The sequence below is a fragment of the Tupaia chinensis genome, unplaced genomic scaffold, assembly GCF_000334495.1.
Source record: "Tupaia chinensis unplaced genomic scaffold, TupChi_1.0 Scaffold000369_1, whole genome shotgun sequence".
NCBI classification, from domain to species: domain Eukaryota; kingdom Metazoa; phylum Chordata; class Mammalia; order Scandentia; family Tupaiidae; genus Tupaia; species Tupaia belangeri.
The window spans coordinates 1,081,632-1,107,665 of record NW_006159866.1 but is presented as its reverse complement, the minus strand read 5'-3'; the positions used below and the strand labels follow the sequence as shown (position 1 = coordinate 1,107,665).

The 26,034-nt window shown below is 39.0% G+C and overlaps 1 protein-coding gene across 3 annotated transcripts in view; it reads left to right on the top strand.

Annotated features, from left to right (window-relative positions):
* The window catches only part of RABGAP1L (RAB GTPase activating protein 1 like), a 762,391-nt gene that overhangs the window by 138,486 nt on the left and 597,871 nt on the right, over positions 1 to 26,034 (top strand). For all 3 annotated transcript variants that reach the window (XM_006153335.3, XM_027773764.1, XM_027773765.1), the window contains 2 exons: positions 8,899 to 8,992; positions 22,238 to 22,388. In XM_006153335.3, coding sequence (XP_006153397.1) covers positions 8,899 to 8,992; positions 22,238 to 22,388 — 245 coding nt within the window. The remainder of the gene's footprint in view (positions 1 to 8,898; positions 8,993 to 22,237; positions 22,389 to 26,034) is intronic.

Below are 26,034 nucleotides of genomic sequence, written 5' to 3'. Positions count from 1 at the left end.
TGGAGGAGAAGGGATTGCAGCATGGCCATCCCCCCTGGGGAATGATTTCTTGCTTTCTGTCTCTCTGTCTCTCTCTCTCTAGTGAGTACACACACTCTATAGCAAAAACCTCTCCAAAAAAAAAAAAGAGAGAGAGAGAAAACAATATATATTTTTAAAGAATTATTTTATTTAACTTTATTTTAATTTGACTAGAGAGGGACAGGTTGAGAGAGAGAAAGAGAGAGAGAGAGAGAAGGCAAGCTGTCAGGTCTGGGACTTGAACTGTGGTCAGCCATGTGGGAGTCCAGCACCCTTAACCACCATGCCACCTGCTAACTCTGATAACCATATATTAACCTCATGCTTAATAAAACAGTTTACTTACTATTGTTAATTGTCTTTCAGGTATTTATTGGCTACCTTAGTTCTCCTCAGTATCGCTAACAGCTTTCAGTGATTAATTGTACATCTTTATTAATCACTTACACTTAGAAACTACAAAGATTATTAATTAGAAACTTGTAATTAGATTTTAAAAGACAGTGAAGATTATGAGTTGGGAAAGAAATCATTCAAGCTGTGGTCTTTATCTGGAATCTTCTGTCTATAATCACTTTGAAGGTGGGAAGTGTTATAATGTTTGAGAAATTAAAGATGATCTTTTGTGTTAACTTCAGTGATTTATGCCTGTATATCAGCTTCTGTGTAGAACAAGGATATTCTGACTGTAACCTAAGAAATGAGAGATATTGGTGCTGGCAGGTAGTGTGGAGGTTAAGGGTGCTGGAGTCCCATATGATCGACTGCAGTTCGAGTACCAGAGACCTGGTGACTTGCTTTCTCACTTTCTGTCTGTCTCTCTTCACTCTGTCCCTCTCTGGCCAAATTATAAGTAAATAAATAAATAAAGTTAATAAAATAATTCTTTAAAAAAAAAGAAATGTGGTTTTCAAGCTGCCAGGTCTGAGGCTTGACCCATGGTTGGCTATGTGGGAGTTCAGTGCCTTAACTACTGTGCCATCTACTGGCCTCTAGTCACATTTTATTTGCATTTACTTTTTAGCTTTTTATTTTATGAGTAATCCTTCAGTTAAAAAAGATAAAAATGAGATTTTATACTTGTTGGCCCTTAGTTTTTCCTTTCTGCCTGTCTGCTCACTTTTCTTCCTGTTTATTTTAATTATTTTTTCATGAGTGAGAGAGATACAGTGAAAGCACCTCCAGCAGGGTCCTGATGCCATGATGCACCCCCAAGTTTAGCTAGCCCCATATGATGAGCACACATATGCCTGGCATATTCAGGAAGATCTGTGACATAAATGCAGCACCTTGTATGGAATAGCCTCACAGAGCAGCATTTTTTTAGTTTTGTTTTGTAAGAGATTTTTGCTATAGGGCCTATGTGCTTATTGGAGAGGCATAGAGACATAAAGTGAGAACTCACCCCCTGGGGGGATGACTATTCTCCTCTCAGGATTTTGGACAAGCACACATGCACACATGCCCAGCATGAGTTTCAATCCACTGGGTCTGGGACTTGAACTGTGGTTAACCACATGAGAGTCCAGTGTCTTAACTATTATGCCACCTGCTGGTTCTGAGCATGTTTTACCACTGTACCACTATCTGGCTTCTGAAATTTATTTTTAAATATTTGGAAAAAAAAAAAAGTATGTTTCTTTCATAATGTCAGTCAATACCAGTTCTGAATATTTTCTTTTATGATTAGGATGAAAAACACTGCTAATAAAAATACAGTTATTTTTCAAAGGAAGAAGTGACAAAGTTAAGAGCCCTTAAATTTGTTTGATTGAAGTATTGTGCATATTTATTTTGTTTGATCTAAAAATTTACATCATTTGTATCTTCTTTTGGTGTTGCACAATTGGCTACTACCCTCTATGTTAAAAAAAAAAAAATCAGAGGATAATGAGAGGGAACACTCGGAATACTTTCTAGTTTCTTTGAAGTGATAGGCCGAAAACTGAGGACTTAGTAACAATAAACAATAATAATAAATAATAATAAAAATGATAGCTAACTCTTGAATGTTACCATGCTCTAAGCTCCATGTTCAATAGTTCACACATTTTTTATTTAGTTTTTATGACACTATGTGATTTCCATTTTACACATGTTTAGATTGGAGAAACTAGTAATTCTAACTCTGAGTCTGATAGTATCTGGAATAGTATTCTGTACAGCTTGGTTTTTTTTGAAGGAGACCAGTAAACTGCAGAGAAACTGAAATAGATGAGGAAAATGTTCATGAAAAGGAATGAAAGTTGGGTATATTAGAGTAGTCTCTACCAAACCCTACTCCCTAAGTTAAGCATAGTCTCTTGGAGAGCTCTTCTAACATTAAATATCTCAGATGAAGTTGAGACTATTAGCCATGATTTCCTTTAACTCCCTCTCTTAACATCTTCAAACTTTGACATTTAAGTGTTGTTATACACTGAAGACTACTATAAAAAGACAAATAACTCATAGTCCTCACACACAAAGAAGGAGCTTGGTTTGAATTCCAGGAGAGGGAAAAAGACATGGATAGTATAGGTAGCAAATACATGAATACATAATGAAAACAGACATGTTTTCACAAAGATCTTACTGGTATTGTGGTAGAGATATATGTTGGAATATTGATTTAAAACAAAAAGGAGGACATTTGAATAAAGCCTGGGATTCCTATCCTTCTTGGCTAAGTCCTCTTATTCCACCAGATATTTGACACCTAACTTGTCTTTTCTTTAATTACCTCTCAGGGATCTGTTTTATTGTAATTGTGCTCATTTTCTTTCTTCTTACAGTTCTCCTCTGCTAATCTAGGCTTTACAGGTGTTATTGTCAGGAAGATAGTGTTATTTTTGGTAGTGAGTTTATGGCTCATTAGTAGGAGTTTATAATAACATAGGTTTTTGTTTCATATAGCAATAGGGTTTATTCAAAAGGTAAAAATTCTTTTCCCATGCTTATTATCAGTGTGCATCCTTACTGTAAATACACACGTGCACACACACACACACACACATATTTCAGAAGTACTTAAAAAACTTGAAAGTGAAAGATGTGTTCCCTAAATATTTATATAGTACATACCGTGTGGTAAGACATTGTTAGCTGCTGAAATATAACTGCTGTTACTAGTTTGGTACGTATTCTTAAAGCTTTCGTAAAGGTCTGTATAATCACTTAGTGCTGTTATTTACTGAAATAAAAACCTTAAACATTATTCTTTGGTTTCTTGCTTTTTATCACAAACTAATACATTTTGGATGGTTTTAATGTTAACATATGCAGATTTGTTCCATTCTTTTAAATACTATCAAGTATTCTCTTAAATAGATAATCCATATAGTTAGTAAAACTTCTATGAATGAATTTCTGATATTTTTCAGTTTTTTGTTGTAATAAGCAGAGATACAGTGAAAATTCCTTTACATATACCTCTTTGGAGTATGTGTTTCTAGAAGATATAGTTCTAGGAGCAGAGTTGCTGGATCAAATAGTATATTAATCTCAGATTGCTCTGATTCAAACATTAACTTTCTTGCCTGTTAGGAATATTTGATATTATCAGTGTATATATTCTGCCAATTCAACTGGTAAATACAATAGTGCCCCCTTCTCCACAAGAGATACATTCCAAGACCCCCAGGGGATGGCTAAAACTGCTAATAGTACAAACCTTATATATGCTTTCTCCTCTATGTTTACATTACTTTGATAAAAATTAATTTATTAATTGGACATAGTAAGAAATTATGAATAGTTGGTATTAATGACAAAATACAATTATAATATGCTATAGTGAAAATTATGTAGATAGGGTCTCTCTATCTCAAAATATCTTATTTACTGTAGCTCTCAGCAACCTCAGCAAATTTTTTTCCCTTTTGTTAGTTGAACACTTCAGCCATTTTACTTAAGGGAACACTTTACATCTACTCATTGGCATCTCTGAATTGTCAGCATCACTGTTCTTGTACTTTAGGCCATTATTAAGTAGAGGTTACGTGAACCAAGCACTATGATACTGTAACAGTTGATTAGATAACTTGGACAGCTCCTCAGAGTCTAATGGGTGGGTAGTGCATGCAGTGTGGAGACTCTGGAGAAAGGGATGTCTTGGATTGGACAGAGTAGGATGTGAGATTTCATTGTGCTACTCATAATTTAATAGTTAAGAATTGTTTTTTTTTCTGAAATTTTCCACTTAATATTTTTGGACTGTGGTTGACTGTAGGTGACTGAAACTGTAGAAAATGAAACTATGGACTGTGGGGACTCCTGTATGTTCATTGCTTTATTTTGTATTTAAAAATCAGGTTACATGGGACCAGCAGTTGGCATAATGGCTATGTCTCTGAACTCCCATGTAACCAACCGTGGTTTGAGTCCTGGACCTGGTGGCTTAAACTCACGTGTGTGCGTGCCCAAGATCCTAAGAGGAGAATGGAGGAGAAGGGATTGCAGCGTGGCCGTCCGCCTGGGGGGTGATTTCTCGCTTTCTGTCTCTCTGTCTTTCTGTTTCTTTCTGGCGCGCTCACATTTTTTTTTTAACCCCCTCTCTCTCAAAAAAAAAAAAAAAAAATTATATATATATATATATATATGTGTGTGTGTGTGTGTGTGTGTGTGTGTGTGTCAGGTCACATAACCTAGTGGTTAAGGGAGCCAGATCATACATGGCCCACTATGGGGTTTAAATCCCAGATCCAGTAGCTTGCAAAACACACCAAGCACATGGGCATGCATGCCCTAAATCCCAAGAGTATATAGAAGTGAAAGAGAAGGAACTGTATATGACCAAACCCATTGGAGGTGGTCTTTCCCTCTCCCACGCTCTGTCTTTCCATCTCTCTTTCTCTCTCTCTGGCAAGCACATGCACCTGTGGCAAATAAAATAAATAAATAGGGGCCAGTTGGTGGCACGGTAGTTGAGGTGCTAGACCTCCCACATGGTTGATCGCGGTTTGAGTCCCAGACCCAGTGGCTTGAAACTCAAACTGGGTATGTGTACATGCATGCATACCCAAAATCCCTAGAGGAGAATGGAGGAGAAGGAATTGTGGTGTGGCTATCCTTCCTAGGAGATGATTTCTGTCTCTCTCTCTTTCTGTCTCTCCAGTGAGTGTATATGCCTTACAGCAAAAATCTTTCCCCCAAAAAAAACAACAGACATGTCCATACAAATTTTTAATGAAGTGAGTCTTCTTTCATTAACATCTTTATTGGCTAGTTGTATTTTATACATTGTGGCAAGTACTATTTTTTGGCCCAGTTATCTGTTGGATTATTCTTTATTTATTTCTTAATTTTTTAAGGTTTTTGCTATAAGGTATGTATGCTCCTGGATTTGGGCTTTGAACCCTGTAGTCAGCCATGTGGGGTCCAGTCACTTTAACCACTATGCCACACACTGGCCCCCCAGAGTTTATGTGTATGTGCGTGCGTGTATGTGTGTGTATGTATGTATTTAGGTTTTTGCCATAGGGCATGTGTGTTCCCCAGAGACAGACAAAGAGAGGGGAAGTGAGAAATCAACTTCCAGGATGTTCAGCCATACTTCAGTCTCTTCTTACAATATCCTGAGTACAGATGCACATGTGCCTATAGTGATATTTACGCCATCAGGTCTAGTACTTGAACCACGGTCAGCCATGTGGTAGTCCATATCCTTAACCACCACACCACATGCTGGCCCCCACAGTGTAATTTTTAATAGTCACCTTTTGCTTTTAAAAGTGCCTCAGTTTATTGATAGATCAAAAATTGTAAGGATTACAAGAGACATATATAAGATAGTTCTTTAGGATATAATACTGGGACCAGCAGTGTGTGTAATGGTTACATTGCTGGACTCCCACGTTGTCAACTGTGGTTCAAGTTCTGGACCTGCAGCTTAAAACTAATGCCAGGCATGTGCGTGCATGCCCAAGATCCCAAGAGGAGAATGGAGGAGAGGGGATTGCAGTGTTGCCATTCCCCTGGGGTGATTTTTCATTTTCTATCCTTCTCTCTCTGTCTCTCCAGCAAGCACACATGCCCTATAGCAAAGATCTCATAAAAAAAAAAAAAAAAAAAAAAAAAGAAACAAAAGCGGGACCACCAGGGAGAAAGAAAGGGGGACCAGCAGTTAGCGTAATCGCTATGTCGCTAGACTCCCATGTAGTCGACCGAGGTTCGAGTCCCGGACCTGGTGGCTTAAACTCACGCCGGGTGCGTGTGTGTGCGTGCCCAAGATCCTGAGAGGAGAATGGAGGAGAAGGGATTGTGGCGTGCCATCTCCCCTGGGGGAGGATTTCTCGCTTTCTGTCTCTCTGTCTGTCTCTGTCTGGCGAGCGCACGCGCCCTATAGCAAAAAAAAAACCTCTCAAAAACAAACAAAGAGGATATTATATTAAAGCTTTAGTTGTTTCTGTTTCCTGTTATTCCTCTAATACTTAGTAATGTTTTATTTGCTTTAGCTTTTATTTTCTTTTAATTGATTAACTTTTTTTTTTCACAACGAGGAGAGAGAGAAAGAGAAACAGAGAGAGAGAGAAACAGATAGCCCTTACACGGTCTCACGGTCTCACTTTTCTGAAGTTCCAGTGTGCCTGGTATGTTCAGGTGGATCTGACATCTGAACTCTGGGCCTTTCCTTAGGCTCCAACTTAGTGCGAGACCAAGTCACGGTAGCTGGGCCTGCTTTAGCTTTTTTAAAAAAATCTTATTGTTAGTATTTTCATGATGAACTTGTAAGTTTCATAGAGTTGCTTTATGTGAGTTATTTCCAGAACAGTCATGCTAGCGTGTCCTCTTTTTGTTTTCATTCCAATTTCTAGAATAGTGTTCACTTTTTGAATAAAATGGTCTTGATAATTCTTGTTTATCCAGTATTGTTCTAAAGATGAGGAAGCATTTGTACTCATGCATGTGACTTGGTTATATTTTACTAAATAAGTGATCAAATCTTTTCATGTGACTATGACTAAATATTTGAACTGGGCCAAATAAACATTTATTTATTACATAAATGCTTTTCGATGATGTATATATCCCCAGATATGAATTAGTTTAAACTTAGATCATAGAATTTTGCAGTATGCTAAGTAGTACTGTTCTTAACGCAGATCCCTGCAGAACCCGCTAAATGCCAATCCTTATTGTACTATAACAGTGTTGATAAAACCTTGGAACTTGTCATCTGGCAGATGGATTTTTAGCATACTCATTTTATTCAGACAATACTTCTCTAGCTTTTTCTTAGATAGTAATGTGTCAGTAGGCTTTTTAAAAGTAGGTAAAATGTGTCTATTACATTTTTGTTTCATCTTCTACCTCTATTACTGCTTAAAAGGTTTTTAGAATTTAGAATTAGTTATTTTTACCACTGATTGTAAAGTGTAAAACCAGTCTATCTTCTTCTTTCTAAAACTATTACTTTTTGTTTTGGGATGTTTTATAAAGTTGCCATTTAAAAGAATTTGCTATTGAAAGTAGTTAGATTATTTAAGAAATTGTGTTATCAATACAATGTAGGTAGGAAAGGAATGGAAGACAATTTTAGACTCCAGAGATAGTGTGAGAAGAAGGTGGGAAAGGACAGAGGGTCAGAAATAGGGTTAAAAAAATATTTCTAGATACTAGAAATGAAGATTTGTGATAATAATATGCATGATTAAACCACTGTGCAGTATATTCTGCATGAGAAATCACATTTTGTATGCTGTGACGATGCTTAGGGTAGTAACTCAAAAAAATGTGGGCAAAAACAGTATAGAAAGCAAACATAGATACCAGAGAAAGTGTGGGAGGAGAGTGGGAGATGGCAGAGGGTGAGAGATAGGGAATCAAGGATGAGGGGAAAAAAGCAAAACATAGAGGAAACAAGAAATGGAAAATTATTTGTTGACGTTAACACGTATGCTGATGTGCTTGATTGAGCCTATATACAGTGTACTCTGGATGGAAAATCTCATTTTGTATGTTGTCATGATGTACAGTGAATTAATGTAAATAAATAAATAAATAAATAAATAAAGACAAAGCAGTTTTTTGTTTTGTCGAAAGTATTTTTAATGAATTAATTTTTAAAACCTAAAACATTTATTTTAGATTACTGGTTGTTTGTGTGTTCATATCGTGAGCTATATGTTTCTCAGGTTATATTTTAGTATTTATATTTGATCTTTAATTTTTATATTTACTGATTTCACTAATATTGGGTTGTTGGAAAAGTCATGTCATAGCACACTTTTGCATAGAAAACATAGAAAAAATATGTAATGACTTTTTTTTTTTTTTTTTTGAGAGGTTTTCGCTACAGGGCACGTGTGCTGACCAGAAAGACAGAGAGAGACAGAGAGATAGAAAGCGAGAAATCACCCCCCCTCCAGGGGGGATGGCCACGCCATAATCCCTTCTCCTCCATTGTCCTCTCCAGATCTTGGGCATGCATGCACACACGCCCGGCGTGTTTAAGCCACCGGGTCCGGGACTCGAACCCTGGTTGACTACATGGGAGTTCAGCGACATAGCCATTATACTAACTGCTGGTCCTTGTAATGACTTTTCCAACAACCCAATGTTACTATGAGACTATTAATCTGGTGAATAGAATACCACATAGAAATTTCTAGTTGTGTTATCATTAGCTTTTAAATGGTACTCTTTTTGGATATAGGTATTTTCAATTATATACTATTTAAACTGTGAATGAAAATTTTCATAAAAAGTTTATGCTTAGGAAATATTTACCTAGACAATAAAGATAAATTACATTAATGAAATTATTACTATTAATTTGCAATGGATGTTGTAAAATAAGAAGTACTGTTTGTTTTATTAGACACATAGTTGTGTGTATAAATATCTACTGTAATACGTAATATAAATGTTGTTTTTGTTTTTGTGTTTCTTCTGCAGAGAGTGATAATGAACTCTCAAGTGGAACAGGTGATGTGTCTAAGGATTGTCCTGAGAAGATCTTATATTCTTGGGGAGAATTGCTGGGAAGATGGTAAAAATTTATTTTTGTACTGAAAATGGTATTTACATAGTTAGCATTAATTTGTTACATTAATTGAAATCTATGTTAAATAGTTTTTAAAAGAGCAGTATTAAAATCTACCTTGTTAAAGTCTTAATGGACATAAAAACAGAAACATTAAAATGTAAGTCATAGATGTTCTTTATGATTGGCTGGCTGTTCCCCCAAAATAGTCTTATTTAACTTACATTTGGAAGATATATTTGCCCTATTATTCTCCTGAGAAATAACATTGTTCAGAGCTATCCATTTTAGGCTCTATTGCCATATATATAGGCTATATTAAATGGTTACAGTTTCTTTCTTTACTAAGTCATTTATCACCAAAGGGGCTATAGAACTCAGAATTATTTATTTCACCACTGATCATAAACTATAACTCAGCCTAGTTTACTCATTCTGACTAAAGCTATCACTTTACATTTTGGAGTATTTTATCTGAAACTACAAAAATAAATACTCTGTTTATTATAATAAGTATTCTGTATATATGGTAAGAATTATTATTATTATTTTTGCTAGAGGTTGCCTGCCAGAGAGAGGAGAGAGATAGGGAGAGAGAGAGAGAGAGAGATAGTAAGAGAGAGAGGTGGAAGGAAAAGTGAGAAAGTACACCCTTCAGAATGGGGTATGGTCACACCACAATCCCTTTTTCTCCATCCTTTTGAGAATTTGGGCACATATACATATGTGCCTGGCATGTTTTTCTTTCTTTTTTCTTTTTCTTTTTTTTGGGGGGAGGGGGGTGCTTAGGACTCATGCACTCACCAGAGAGAGAAAAGAGAGAGACAGAGAAAGGGAAAGTGAAAAATTACCCCCTAGGGTGCATGGCCATCCCACAGTCTCTTCTCCATTTTCCTCCCGGTATCTTAGGCATGCATGCACATGTGGCTGGTGTGCATGTCAAGCCTCCTGGTGTGGGACTTGAACCATGATTGGCCATGTGGAACTTCAGCAACATAACCAGTACTCCATCTGCTGGCCCCTGCCTGGCATGTTTCCAAGCTTCTGGGTCCAGGACTCAAACTGCATAGTCATCCATGTGGAATTCAGCCACCTTAACTACCATACCACCAGCTAGCTTAACAAGTAATCTTTAAAAAAGGTCATCATTGCTATTACATGTTGATGTAATAAAAATATTCTGCCAACAGAGGACTTCTCCATATCAGGAGAAACCTTGAAAATGTGATTGATTCTTTAGTATGCATATCATATTGCATTCATGCATGTAGTCAAGAGACAAATCTATTAAATCATATTTTACAGTAAAGTAGGAGGAGTAATTAAAACTTCTTTTATCTTCTTAAGAGATAAATGTTGTTCATTCTGTACATATCCTACGAGACTCCGAAATTATAATTTAGGTTGTACTTTCAGTTCCATGGATGGGAAGGCTCATTTATTCTCATAGTAATCTGGATTAGATTTATCAATTTTTTTTTTTAATGAGAGATATTTGCTGTAGGGTGAGTGTGCTCACTGGAGAGACAGAGAGAGACAGAGAGTGAGAAATCACTTTCCGGGAGGATGGCCATACTGCAGTCCATTCTTCTCTTGGGATCTTGGGCATGCACGCACATGCACCCTGCGTGAGTTTTAAGCCACCGGATCTGGGGCTTAAACCACTGTCATGGGAATCTAGCAATGTAATGATTATGCCATCTACTGGTCCCAGATTTATTGAATTTTGACTGAAGCATCAAACCTATTACTGTGTTTTGTTTTGTTTTGTTTTTAATATAGTTTTTTGCAATAGGGCACATGCTCTCCCTGAAGAGAGACAGAAAGAGACAGAAAGAGGGAAAGTGAGAAATCACCCCCAGGGAGTATGGCTGTGCTGCAGTCCCTTCTCCTCTGTTCTCTTGAAATTTTGGGCATGCACATACATGTGCCTGATGTGACTTGAACCACTGTCGGCTCTGAGGGATTCCAGTATGTTAATCACCATGCCACCTGCTGGACCCAAACCTGTGTTATTAAAGGACACTCAAAGAGAAAGGAGGACTAGCTTCATCTCCTTTATTAAGCAAAGAAAAATTCTTATATTTATTCCTTATGCATACAAATATAAAATGAACATCTCTCAGATAATTTTTAACTCACTAATAGACGACCGATAAGACATTAGAACCAATCAAAGTGAGGATTTGATTTAGAAGTTAATGTTCTTTACTTGACCACTTATTTGCAGGCTATGAACAGCTTATTTGCATATTTGCATGGATATGGGTGGAAAACATTTGCATTGCTAATCAATTTTCTATTTGTATCCTGTCTGTTGAGAATTGTAAACTAGATGGGTGGCTCCATGGTCTATTGGCTAAGGGAGCCAGATCCCATAAGCCTGACTGTGTACTTCACATCCCAGGCTTAGTGGCTTGAAAAGCATGTCTGCTTGTGTGCACCCAAAATTCTCTACAGGAGGGCGAGTTGGAGGAGAAAGTATTGGATGTGACCATGCCCCACTGGAGGATGCTTTTCCGCTCTCCCTCTTTCTCTTACTCTGGTGAGCACATGTGCCCTCTCACAATACAAAACAAAAAACAACAAAAAACAAAAACGATCTAAGTTCACAATAAATGCAGTAAGGGCATACTTCCTTGTGCTATCTGATTATGCCCAGATGCTCCAGCATTCCATTGTAATGATGTTCAGGATTCTCTTTTGTCCGTTTCCATAATCCTACACAGTTTTCCCCTCTGTTACTTCCTAGAAGCTAATTTATTCATTTTAAAGCACTGTCTACCTATCTAACTTATTTCTCTAGATTTTTGGCATAGAGCATATGTGGTCACTGAGAGGAGAGAGACAGAGAGATGCAGAAAGAGGGAAATTGAGAAATCACTCCCCAGGGGGAATGGCTATGCCGCAGTTCCTTCTTCTCCCTTCTCCTCTGGGGACTTTGGGCACGCACACACATTCCCCGCATGATTTTCTGTGTTTTTCTGTTTTTTTTTGTTTTTTAAGAAGTTTTTTGCTAGAGGGCACGTGCGCTTGCCAGACAGAGACAGAGAGACAGAAAGTGAGAAATCACCCCCCAGGGGGGATGGCCACGCCACAATCCCTTCTCCTCCATTCTCCTCTCGGGATCTTGGGCACGCACGCACACACGCCCAGTGTGAGTTTTTATTTTATTTTATTTTTTTTTTTGAGAGGTTTTTCACTATAGGGTGTGTGTGCTCGCTAGACAGAGAGAGACGGAGAGACAGAAAGCGAGAAATTGGTCAGGCCGCAGTCCCTTCTCCTCCATTCTCCTCTCGGGATCTTGGGCACACACGCACACGCACCTGGCGTGAGTTTTAAGCCACCGGGTCCGGGACGTGAACTGCGGTCGACTACGTGAGAGTCCAGCGACATAGCCATTACGCTAACTGCTGGTTCCCGTGAGTTTTTGTTTTAAGTCACCGGGTCCGGGACGCGAACCGCGGTCGACTACATGGGAGTCCAGGGACATAGCCATTACTCTAACTGCTGGTCCCCCCCACATGATTTTCAAGCTGTTGGGTCTGGGGAGTATAACCATGGTTGACCATGTCAGAGTCAGTGCCTTAGCCCCCATGGCACCTGCTGGCCCGTTTATCTCATGTATTTTTTTCTCTTCCACGTAACTTTAAGAGGAACAGTGTTTTGTTTGTTTTTAGATAGTTCTGAGACTTTTTTTTCTTTAAATTTTGCTGTAGGATCCATGCACTTGCTGGAGAGAAGGAGAGCAGAAGGGGTTAATGAGAAAGCATCCCTGGAGGATGACCATGCTGCAATACCTACTCCATTCTTCTTGGGATTTTAGGCATGCACACACACATACTCTGTGTTTTTCAAGTCACTGCATGTGGGACTTGAACTATACAGTTGGCTATGTGGGATCTCAGCCACCTTAACCACCATGTCACTGGCTGGTCTAAGTTGGGAGAATTTTATGTGGAACAGAGAGGAATAGGAGGTAAAATGGGAAAAAATTGTCAGAGGAAGAGGATTGTTTCAGCCAGAAACCATGGTTTTTCAGAGGGCTTTTCTTGCGGATAATTGGTTTGAAATGTGTGTGGAGGCTGAAAGAGGAGAAAGTGACTCAGGTAGTAGGAAGCAGCTACGATTTCTAGGATAGGAGGAACTAAATGAAAGGAGTATTGTTCCAGAATCTAAAATCTCATTGAAGGCCTAAGGAGCTGGTACAGGAACCTCCAAAGAGAATGGCACAACTGATTTCTTCACCCTCTGAGGATACTCAGAGCTTCTGAGGTTTAATAGAACTGTCAAGGGAGGAGACATGAGGTTAGTTCTTCACTTCTGAAGAGGTGGCTAGACCTCTGAGCCAGTGGAGAGCGCTATGTAATTGGTGATGGTACTTAGTTTTTTTTTCCTTTTTTTTTTTTTGGAGGGGTTTTCACTATAGGGCACGTGCGCTCGCCAGACAGACAGAGAGAGAAAGAGAGACCAGGAACCTCCAAAGAGAATGGCACAACTGATTTCTTCACCCTCTGAGGATACTCAGAGCTTCTGAGGTTTAATAGAACTGTCAAGGGAGGAGACATGAGGTTAGTTCTTCACTTCTGAAGAGGTGGCTAGACCTCTGAGCCAGTGGAGAGCGCTATGTAATTGGTGATGGTACTTAGTTTTTTTTTCCTTTTTTTTTTTTTGGAGAGGTTTTCACTATAGGGCACGTGCGCTCGCCAGACAGACAGAGAGAGACAGAGAGACAGAAAGCGAGAAATCACCCCCCAAGGGGGATGGTCACGCCGCAGTCCCTTCTCCATTCTCCTCTCGGGATCTTGGGCACGCACGCACACGCGCCCGGCGTGAGTTTTAAGCCACCGGGCCCGGGACGCAAACCGTGGTCAACTGCGTGGGAGTCGAGCGACATAGCCATTACGCTAACTGCTGGTTCCCCGTTTGGTGGTGGTACTTCTTGAAGGGTCTGGCTGGTATTAGTATTTCCCAAAGGTTGTGGTAGAGCTGGTGCTAGGAATGCAATCCCTTATTTTTTTCTACTTTCCAACTGCACATGACTGTTACTACTCATCGGCAGAACTTAACCATTAACCGGTAAGCCAGTTGGCAAGGGAGTCTGGGATACATAATTTATAGATTCTCAATTCTTGCATCATTTAGCAGAACAAAGAAAGGTGGATTTATAGCTGAGAAACAGTAGGTAAATAATTGCACAGGAGAAATAGCTTATCCTAATTCTCATTTACCCACCTATCTGGGCCAATTGAATTAGGCATTCTTAACGCACAGGATTTTGAGGTAGATATTTATTAGGGGTAACTTATAAATCAAGAAAAAAGATGGCACCAACAGCTTACCCTCCTCATCTCTTCACCTTTGGTCTGATGGCATGATTTTATGGTCTAACCATACTTCTTTCAGGAGCTCCAGTGGATAGTATTGATTTAAATATGGGGAGGAAACGCAATGAAGAAAGACTTCTAAAGAAGAATTGGCAAGAGTCTTTCAGTTAAAATTCAGTGTACATTTTATTCACAAAGAAATATATCTTTTGGAATTATAATAAGACCTTTAGACAACTTGCTGAATTGGCCACTCAGTGGCATAGTGCGTAACTTAAGGCAGCTAAAACCCTTGTGGCTGTGTGGTTCATTTCTGGGCCTGATGGCTTGAAAAACATGCTGAATGCATATGTGTGTATGTACCCAAAATCCTGAGAGGAGAATGGAGGAGAAGGGATTGTAATGTGGCCATCCCCTCTGGCGGGGATGCTTTCTCATTTTCCTTCTTTCTCTCTCTCTCCAGTGAGCACATATACCCTACAGAAAAATAAAAAAGAAAGAAAACAAATAGAAAACTTGAAGAATCTTTCACAGTTCAGATATTTTTCTTTTATTTTTATCATTATTGCAGTTACATCTTGAAGATGTGGATTGGTAAAATTTTTAAATTGCTTTCAGAATTTATTTTTTACCCATTAATATTCTTTAATGTAGAAACTTTCAAAGACTCAGGAACAATAGGTAGACATTAATGAGATCTTGGGGACCAGCAGATGGTGGGATGGTTGTATTGCTAGATTCCCATTAGCCTACTGTGGTTCGGGTCCCAGACCTGGTAGCTCGAAACTCATGCTAGATGTGTGTGCATGCATGCCCAAAATCCTGAGAGGAGAACAATGGAGAAGGGATTGGCAAGAGTCTTTCAGTTAAAATTCAGTGTACATTTTATTCACAAAGAAATATATCTTTTGGAATTATAATAAGACCTTTAGACAACTTGCTGAATTGGCCACTCAGTGGCATAGTGCGTAACTTAAGGCAGCTAAAACCCTTGTGGCTGTGTGGTTCATTTCTGGGCCTGATGGCTTGAAAAACATGCTGAATGCATATGTGTGTGTGTACCCAAAATCCTGAGAGGAGAATGGAGGAGAAGGGATTGTAATGTGGCCATCCCCTCTGGCGGGGATGCTTTCTCATTTTCCTTCTTTCTCTCTCTCTCCAGTGAGCACATATACCCTACAGAAAAATAAAAAAGAAAGAAAACAAATAGAAAACTTGAAGAATCTTTCACAGTTCAGATATTTTTCTTTTATTTTTATCATTATTGCAGTTACATCTTGAAGATGTGGATTGGTAAAATTTTTAAATTGCTTTCAGAATTTATTTTTTACCCATTAATATTCTTTAATGTAGAAACTTTCAAAGACTCAGGAACAATAGGTAGACATTAATGAGATCTTGGGGACCAGCAGATGGTGGGATGGTTGTATTGCTAGATTCCCATTAGCCTACTGTGGTTCGGGTCCCAGACCTGGTAGCTCGAAACTCATGCTAGATGTGTGTGCATGCATGCCCAAAATCCTGAGAGGAGAACAATGGAGAAGGGATCGTTGTGTGGTCAACCTCTCTGGGGAGGGGGGGTTGATTTCTCACTTTCTGTATCTCTGTCTCTCTCTTGGGCAAGTACACATGCCCTATAGCAAAAATCTCTCTCTTAAAAAAAATTATTTTGTGACTAATTTAGGCAAACCACTGGTTGTGTAGCGTCCTCACTTTATACTTTGGGGAAACTTCTTTTAAATGGGAAATACCCTGCATTCACAGTGAACTTTTAAGTAAAATATAGTTGAAAGTGTTTTGAGAATTTATTATAAAATAGCTAGGTAAGACTAGTACAATAAAGCATAACCTTTATGGATACAATCAGAATTCATGTAATATACTATAAGAAAGATATAAAGGAAAGATATTTAATACTAATTTGAAATTATCAGGAAAATAAGGATATTGTGAAAAAGAAAGCTGAGGACAGACCGTATGAAAAATTCAGTAATGGAGAACTTGTAAGAGATTACAGTTAAGGTGCATAAAAAACAACTACACGTATAAGACAAGTAAACTAAAGGAAGAGGGAATAAGCACTTGCTGATGATTTAAATTATTTAAGGATTTAAAGGAATAGGGCAGAATGATTTTTAGATAACTACCTTTGGTTTTACCTAAAAGGTAAGGTGGAAAATTGTTGAAAAAAAATTTTTTTTAATTTTAGGTTTGTCATAGGGCACATATACTCACTGGAGAGAGACAGAGATAGATAGATAGATGATAGATAGATAGATAGATAGATAGATAGATAGATAGATAGATAGATAGATAGATAGGCAGGCGGGAGGAGGGAGAAATAACCCCTTTCCTCCAAGTGGAAATGGATAAGCCACAATTCCTTTTCCTCCATTCTCTGCTCGGGATCTTAGATACTCCTGCACACACATCTGGTGTGATTCTCAAACCTTTAGGTCCAAGATTTGAACTGCAAAGTCAGCCATGTGAGACCCAGCTGCCCTAACCTTCATGCCACCTGTTGGCCTCAATTATTGAAAAATTTTAAAGGCTAGAAAAAGGTAGTGCTGACTGAGAACCTTAGGCATAAAAATCAGCTTTTTATATTTTTAATTAATTTTATTTTAAATTTATTTATTTAAATTCATTCACTGTATATCATTACAGAATACAAAATGACAGATGAATAGTTGCTTTATTTATTTATTTATTTTAGAGGTTTTTGCTACAGGGCGCGTGTGCTTGCCAGACAGACAGAGAGAGACATAGAGACAGAAAGCGAGAAATCACCTCCAGGGGGTATGGTCACGCCACAATCCCTTCTCTTCCATTCTCCTCTCGGGATCTTGGGCACGCATGCACATGCGCCCGGCATGAGTTCTAAGCCACTGGGTCCGAGACACTAACCGCTGTCGACTACGTGGGAGTCCAGCAGCCATTATGCTAACTGCTGGTTCCCCATAGTTGCTTTATTTGTGATTTTTTTTTTCTTTTTTTTGGGAGAGGTTTTCGCTATAGGGTGCATGCGCTTGCCAGAAAGACAGAGAGTCAGAGATAGAAAGCGACAAATCACCCCCTGGCGGGATGGCCACACCACAATCTCTTCTCCTCCATTCTCCTCTCGGGTTGTTGGACACACACACACACACACACACACGCGCGCGCCCCGGGCGCCTGGCATGAGTTTAAGCCACTGGGTCCGGGACTTGAACCGTGGTCAGCTACATGGGAGTTCAGCGACATAGCCATTACGCTAACTGCTGGTCCCATATGTGACTTTTTTTAAAAAGAAGTTTTAGCCATATGGTGCGTGTGCTTGCAGGAGAGAGACAGAGACAGTGAGAGGGAAAGTGACAAGTCACCCCTTAGTGGGCATAGGCATGAGCCATCCCTTCTCCTCCATTCTCCTCTGGGGATCTTGGGCATGCACACACATGTGTGCCAAGGGGTCTCAGATTCAAACTGCAGTTGGCCATGTAGGAGTTTAGGGACAGCCACTATGCCAATGTCTGAGTTTCGCAACATAACCACTATGCCATCTGCTGGCCCCTATATGTGACTTTTTAAATGCAATCATGTACAATATAGGGACATTTTAATCAACAACTGACTACCTCTAAGCGCATAAGAGTATATACCATTTAGCTGAGATATGTAGCAGGCTGTGCTTATAGGTTTGTATAAGTATACTTTGTGATGTTTGCACAGTGACAAAATTGCTTAACAACCAACTTCTTGTATTCTTGTACTTAAGGGACAAATAACTAACTGCATTAACTATCTTATTTGTAGGGCATGGTTCAGCATGTATCATAACTAGTTACCTCTTTCTTTTTTTAAGAGATTTTCACCTTAGTGTTCATGTATTCTCTCTAAGAGATTTTCACCTTAGTGTTCATGTATTCTCTGGAGAGAGATAGAGACACTGAGAGGGAAAGTGAGAAACCACACCTTTAGGGGGCATGGCCATGCTGCAATCCCTTCCCCACTATCCTCCCAGGATCTTTAGGGGGCATGGCCGTGCTGCCATCCCTTCTCCACTATCCTCCCAGGATCTTGTGCACACATGCACATGTGCCTGACCCGAGTTTCAAGCCACCAGATCTGGGACTCGGACTGTGATCGGCCATGTGGGCGTCCAGCAATGTAATTCCTGTGCCATCTACTGGCTCCACCTTTTTTTAAGTTCCTGATAGCTGCAGTTAGTGTATCATAGCAATATCCATATGTAGTTATATTCTTATTAGAAACACAGAAAGCAATAATGATTTTTATATATTGCTCTCTTGCTTTTTAACTTGGGTGTTTCTGGTCAGAGAGAAATAGTAGAAGCTTTAGCTTTGTGTCTGTTAATACCTCTTAACTAATTGTGTCATATGAAACATAATTGTTATATTGTTACCAGGATAACTAGTAATTAAGGCTGCTAATCAAGCTATGTTATGAGTGACCCAGTTCTTTATCAGGGTTAGTCTATGAGATAAATAGTGCCTAGAGTTTTTAAAGAATTATTTCTTTCTTTCATAAGTGAGGGAGAGGGTGCTCATTCCCCTTAACATCATCTTGACACTGAGATTTACCCACAGCCTTCAGCCAACCTGGGTCATGAGCAGACATATGCCCAGCATACTCAGGTCTCTTGAACTGTGAACGTTTCCACGTGTGATTGACTTGCAGAGCATCATGTTTTATTGCTCACCGCTGCCTGTCCCCCTGTGCCTAGGTGTTTTTTTTTTTTTTTTCCCCCTTCCTGTCCCCCAGTGCCTGGGTGTTTTTTTTTTTTTTTTAATTTTTAATTTATTTAATTTTAAGAGAGGTTTTTGCTATAGGGTGTGTGTGTTTGCCAGAAAGACAGGGACAGAGAGACAGAAAGCAAGAAATTAGCCCCTCCCATGGGGGGATGGCCATGCCTCAATCCCTTCTCCTCTTGAGATCTTGGGCACTCAGGCACATACACCTGGTGTGAATTTAAGTTACCAGGTCCTAGACTTGAACCATGGTTGACTACATGGGAGTCCAGCAATGTAGCCATTATGCTATCTGCTGGTCCCTCTACTTGACTTATTTTGTGGAGCATCTTTATCTATGGTATTTTTAAAAATTAGCCACAATTATATATATATTTGTATATAAAAGTATAATTGTTATATAACTATGTATTTTTGGGTTTTTTTGGAGAGGTTTTTGCTATAGGGTGCGTGCGCTCGCCAGACAGACAGACAGAGACAGAGAGATAGAAAGCAGGAAATCACCCCCCCAGGGGGGATGGCCACGCCACAATCCCTTCTCCTCCATTCTCCTCTCGGGATCTTGGGCACGCACGCACATGTGCCCGGCGTGAGTTTAAGCCACCAGGCCCGGGACTCGAACCGCGGTCGACTACGTGGGAGTCCAGCGACATAGCCATTACGCTAACTGCTGGTCCCTATAACTATGTATTTTTTAAAATTTTGCTATAGAATGTGTGTACTTGCCAGAGACAGACAGACAGACAGACAAAGTGAGAAAACACTACCCTGGAGGGATGATCATGCTGCAATCCCTTTTCTTTCAATTCCCTTTCGGGATTTTGTGCACTCACTAACATTTGTCCAAGCTGCCAGATCTGGGACTTGAACTGTACAATTGGTCATGTGGGATCCATGCCATCTGTTGGCTCATATTTTAATTTAAATCTGTTTAAACAATTGACATTTAAGAGTTGAAATGACCTTTTTTGTATTTTATGGTTATAGAGGAATTATTTAAGGTCATGGTAAATATTCAGACAGCATAGGCAAATAAAAGGGGTGCTTTCCCTCTTTATTCTATTATGCAGATACTTTGGAGAATATTATTCCATATTATTTTCCTGTGCATGTTTATAAACAGGTTTCAAAATAATCTGTGTGTTTTTGAAATAATGCCTGTATTATTACATATTTTCTTTTTTAAAAATTAATTTATTTAGCTTTATTTATTTTAATTTGACCAGAGAGGAACAGAGTGAGAGAGTAAGAGAGAGAAAGTGAGGAAGCAAGCTGCCATGTCTGGGACTCGAGCTGCAGTTGGCCATATGGGAGTCCAGTTCCCTTAACCACCTGTTGGCCCCCATATTTTTTTCCCCTTTAATTGCTGTGGGGGGTACATGTGCTTGTCAAAGAGAAAAGGAGAGAAGGACTCCCCTACTTGCCCTCCCCTCAATGGGGCATGGTCACTTCACAATCCCATTTCAATTTTTACATTCTGTTAGGGTTTTGAGCATGCATGCACACAGCCTGCTATGTTTTTCTAGCTGACAAAGCCAGGATTTGAATTATAGCCAGCCGTGGGATCCAGCTCCAGGTGCACTGTACTTAACTGTTGTGCTAACGGGCTGGCCCACTGTGATACTATTGTGAAACATGCTTTTGTTTTTTAGTGATTTAACTCTGTTCTTTAGTAGTCTGATAGCATGTTAAATTAAACAAGCTGTACTTTTCTTTTGTGTCATTTTGCCTGAAGCCCATTGATATTATCACCTTAGGTTCTCTACTTCTGCAACACAAAAGTGTAGCTAAAAGAGGTTGAAAGAAAGCAGAATGGGTATACATTTGATAATGGATTAAAAATACAAATGGAATGAGTTTACTTGAGCTTGTTTGAGTTGTTGAAGTTATACTTTTGTCTAAAATGTGCAGATTATGGCAATATAGCGAAAGCATGGAACATACTTGAAAGGGCATGCCAAAACTGGGGCCTTGAAAGTGGAAGGGTATATATAAACTAGAGAAGCTGGGGGGAGGCCTATTTGAGAAATAGATACGTGGCTTAATGACTTTAAAGGCTTAAACCTTGAAATCAGAGCTTGGGATGTTAGGTCAAACCAGGTTCGAAGTACCAATGATTATACCATGGTCAGCTTTAAGAGATCAGAAGGGAGCAGTGCACGCAAGTAAAGTCTGAGCAAAATGGTATATAATATAACTTCAGATTCCTCAGGAACTAGGTGAAGAGTGGAATTATACTCACAAGACTGGGGACTATAATTCAGTTTCTTGACCAGGTGGGCAGAGGCTATCATAGCATACTTACTACATGACTTTAGGACCGGAGATGTCTGTCTGCCTTTCTTCTGACCTTCAGCATGGGTGAGGCTATGAGTATGGATTGCTCCACCTGCAAGACAGAGTTGTATAGGTTCTGGTGACTGTAGGAAAAGCTACATCCTTCCTTTAGGGAGTGCTTGCAGTTATAACAAATCAGAAAGACAAATCCAGAGGTATAACTGTGTACTTTTATTACTAGAAAACCCATCTTATGAAAGATCTTTATGTATGCTTAGTTTATACTGCAACAAAGAATTCTATATTTGGTAAGCAAGAGATAGGCTTTTCAGGGAACCTTTGGGTCGCAATGTTGTTGCTGCAAGAAACTGAAGTATATATTCCTCATGACTCCTGTAACCCTGGTTGATTTTGACATTTGGCCCAATTCAACTTGACCTTAGAGTAAGAAGTGTAATGATAGACCTGTGATCCATTGTCAGCATCTCTTCCTAAACTCCATCTCCAGCCATTTACATTAGCTGACTTGCCATACATTCATCTCCAGTGGTGCACATGGTTCTGATAATGCTTTGAAACACTACTTATAAATATATAAATAATATATTAATTATTACAAATAAGTTCATAGGATAATTTTAAAAGGTAAAAGAGAAGAAGAAAAAAAATTTCCTTGAAGGGAAATAACATGGCTCTCTTAATGGGGTGTAGAAAAAAAGCTTATGTTTGAGCTCTCCCACCATTTTTCTCTTGACACAGGTTTATATTGGGTCATCAGAAAAGTCATGATGTATTTTTCTATGCAATAATTACATAAACTAATAACTATACTTTCTATAGCAATGGCAGTTCAGGAATGAGGAAGGGAGTGTGAATGGTTTATTTTCTCATTTTCTCAGGCACAACAACCTTGGTGCACGGCCGAAAGGGCTGTCAACTCTGGTGAAGAGTGGTGTCCCTGAAGCATTGAGAGCAGAGGTATGGCAGTTATTAGCAGGCTGCCATGACAACCAGGCAATGCTGGATAGATACCGAATTCTCATCACAAAGGTAGGAAGCTTTTTCAAATTATTTTCATGGGACATCATGTTAAACAAATTATGTCTTTCATACCTCCAAAGTCATAAATGCTTCAAACTTAAAAATATTAAAGGAAGTCAATGCTGTCTTTTTTTCCTGGATACTTACAGGATAGAGGTAAAAAAAATGCATGTAGTCATCTATGCACACTTTATGCCTTTGCTTTAATTTTTTTAAAGTTCAAGTGACTTTATAATAACTATTTGCCAACTTAGAAAATATTTATATTTCAAGTGTTTCCTTACTTGGTACAATTTTAAAGTAAAGTTAACTTGAATTCAATGGCCTTCTGTACTCATGTCACCTTACATTTAAATGATGTGAATAATTGCATATCCATATTCTGTTGGGAGCCCTTGGTTCCAGTGTACTTGGTTTATGTTCAAGTAGCTAGTGTTAGAGCGCAGGTAAAGATAAGTGTCGGCTTTGACTTTAGGGTCTCCTTTTAACTTTCACTTCCTGATTTCTTCAGCTACTCTAAATCATGGATTTTTAAATAATAGTAATATCTTTTTTTTTTTTTTTTGAGAGATTTTCACTATAGGGCGCGTGTGCTCGCCAGACAGAGAGAGACATAGAGACAGAAAGCGAGAAGTCACCCCCCAGGGGGATGGTCATGCCGCAGTCCCTTCTCCTCTGTTCTTCTCTCGGGATCTTGGGCACACACGCACACGTACCCGGCATGAGTTTTAAGCCACCGGGTCCGGGACACGAACTGCGGTCGACTACGTGGGAGTCCAGCAACATAGCCATTATGCTAACTGCTGGTTCCCAATATCATATATATTTTAAAAATCTTAGTTCATAAGTGAGATTTTTTATAAGCAAGACACTTCCTCAGAATAAGGCTTTTTTTTTTTTTTTTAATCTCCTGTGATTCCTTCTTCCTCAGTTATAAGGTTTTACATCTGCCTCTGGGAATTTATTCTTGATCAGTTGCTTCATGATTGGTTCCTGATTCTTAGTCATGATTCCACTTGCCTTCATTCTGTGGTTCTTGTTTCCTGCAGTTTTCTGACATGACTGTTAACATACACTGCCTGATTCTCTGGACAGTAGTTATGGCGGCAGACCTAAAAGCTAGCAGCAGCATCTCCACTGTTTAGCTTTTCCAGTTCTTCCAATATTTAAGTACTTTAGTCCCTACAAGAATCCTTTTTGAAAGATTCTTTTTTGCCTCACTGAACTCTGTCTGATGTACTTGGCATATATGTTTGTCACCTTGTCACAGATGGCTGTTCTACATTTAGCTTTATGCTTAGAAAAAAAGAGAGGAAAGACAAAGGCTACCCACATTTAGTCACACCAGGGGTTAAGAGCACAGTCCTTGAGACTGCTAGTTTGTGTAGGACTTCTGATACCAGGTGAAAGTTTAGGGTCTCCAGAGTCACCCAGATTTAAGACCAGCTGGCTGTAGATGTGGGGGTCCCACAAACTCCCTCAGGTTTAATTTATATCTATATATTTAGAGTTGGTTTTCTTTTCTTTTTTTTCTTTTTTTTTTTTTTTGCTATAGGGCGCGTGCGCTTGCCAGAAAGACGGAGAGAGATGAAGAGACAGAAAATGAGAAATCACCCCCCAGGGGGGATGACCACGCCACAATCCCTTCTCTTCCATTCTCCTCTCTGGATCTTGGGCACGCGCACATATGTTTGGTGTGAGTTTAAGCCACCGGGTCCAGGACTTGAACCGTGGTTGACTACATGGGAGTCCAGTGACATAGCCATTATGCTAACTGCTGGTCCCTAGGTTTAATATATTTTTTAGAATGACTCACAGAACTCAGCAAAGTGTAGTATTTATAATTTTTTTTGGGGGGGGATAGCAAATAAATACAAATCAGGGGCCAGAAGGTGGCATGGTTGTTAAGTTGCTGGACTCCCACATGGTTGGCCCTGGTTCAAGTCCTGGACCTGACACCTTGAAAATCATGCCAGGTGTGTGTATATGCTTGTCTAAAATCCTGAGAGGAGAAGGTATTACAGCATGGCCGTCCTCCCTGGGGGATGATTTTTTCATTTTTTCTCTCTCTCTGTCTCCCTGGTGAGAACACTTATCCTATGGCAAAAACCTTAAAAAAAAAAAAAAAAAAAAGGAAAAAGAAATACAAATTAGAACCAGTCAAAGGAGGAGACACATAAAGCAGAATATGGGACTAGTAGAATTCCCAACATGAAGCTTCCTTTATTCTCAGGGGCATGTTGCCCTCTGGCGTCATCCTCAAGGACACATTACAGGAGTGGTGCACACTTGGAGTATCACGAACCCAAAGATGCCTCTAAACTTTGTTGTCCAGAGCTTTTATTAGGGTCTCATTGCATGGGCATGACTGGAATATTGCTTACCTGGTTGAACTCAATCTCTAGCCTCCTCCCCTTCTTTCCTTTTTTGAAGTTCATCTGATATCACATGTCTCAAAGTCTCAACCCTCCAATCACATGGTTTATCTTTGTGGCTTGTCAACCCCTATTCTTAGTCTTCTCATTAATTTAAACTGTCTAGGTACCCCTTGTGAGTGCCTCATTAACATGAACTGTAGAGTTGGTTAGAAGGGCCCACTACAAATAATAAAAACTCTCCTATCATTCAGGAAATTCTAAGGACTTAGAGGTTACCTCCATGAACCTGGACAAGGGTTAGATCACTCTTCAGCACGTCTGAACCAGTCTGTCATCCTTTTATTAAAAATGTATTTTATTTTTTAAACTTTCTTTTATACATTCAATCACTATACATCACTTAGCTTGTAAAAGTTAATTTTCCAACATGAATACATTTTACACCAGTCCAGTTAGGGATAGTATAAGGAGCTTTTCCTTAAGCCCCAAACAACCTCACCTATAGCTTCTTGACCAGAATTCAGGTACATAGCTCCTATCTCCATTGAAAGCTGGGAAATATTTTGAGATGGGCACATAGCTTTTCCCCTTGCACTCTTAAAACTGTTTTTTAAAAAATAAAGAACAGAGACTAGATAATGGGCTAGCTACTATATTTCTCTGTTCTATATGCCACTTAATAGTGGCAGTAGTTGAGATCTGTCATGGCATAATGTATTCTAATAATATATATAAACTTGGTACAGTATTTTTGGATTGGCAAATGTCTATTTAGAATGTCACTGAGATTGACTAGCAATGTATAATTAAGATAATATAATGAATATTTTCACATTTAGTTTATAAACCTATGACAACATAAATTTTTTAATGTTACTTCTATCGTTAATGTGCAATTTATCAAAAACAACAGTTTTTATAAACAATATAGAAATATGGGTCTTTGACTATGGGCCTTTATTTAAGCCCTCAAGTCAATACATTTCTGTGACAGGAAGTACAACGGTGTATTTAATTTTGTCTTCCTTGCATCAACGCCAAAGATAATAAATGAATGTTACCATTATTTCTAGAAGTGATTTTCTCCTTTCCCTATGTTTAGGGGTAGAAACGAGTACTTGTAGCCAACTATGTGTGTGTGTGTGTATGTATATGTATGTATTCACTTTGGAGGTGAATATATATGAACTTTCAAGCCACTCCATGGAAGGAGCATGAATACCCACAGGGTTTTCAGTAAGAAGTGTCTGCATATTTGGCACTCATTGGTTATGGTT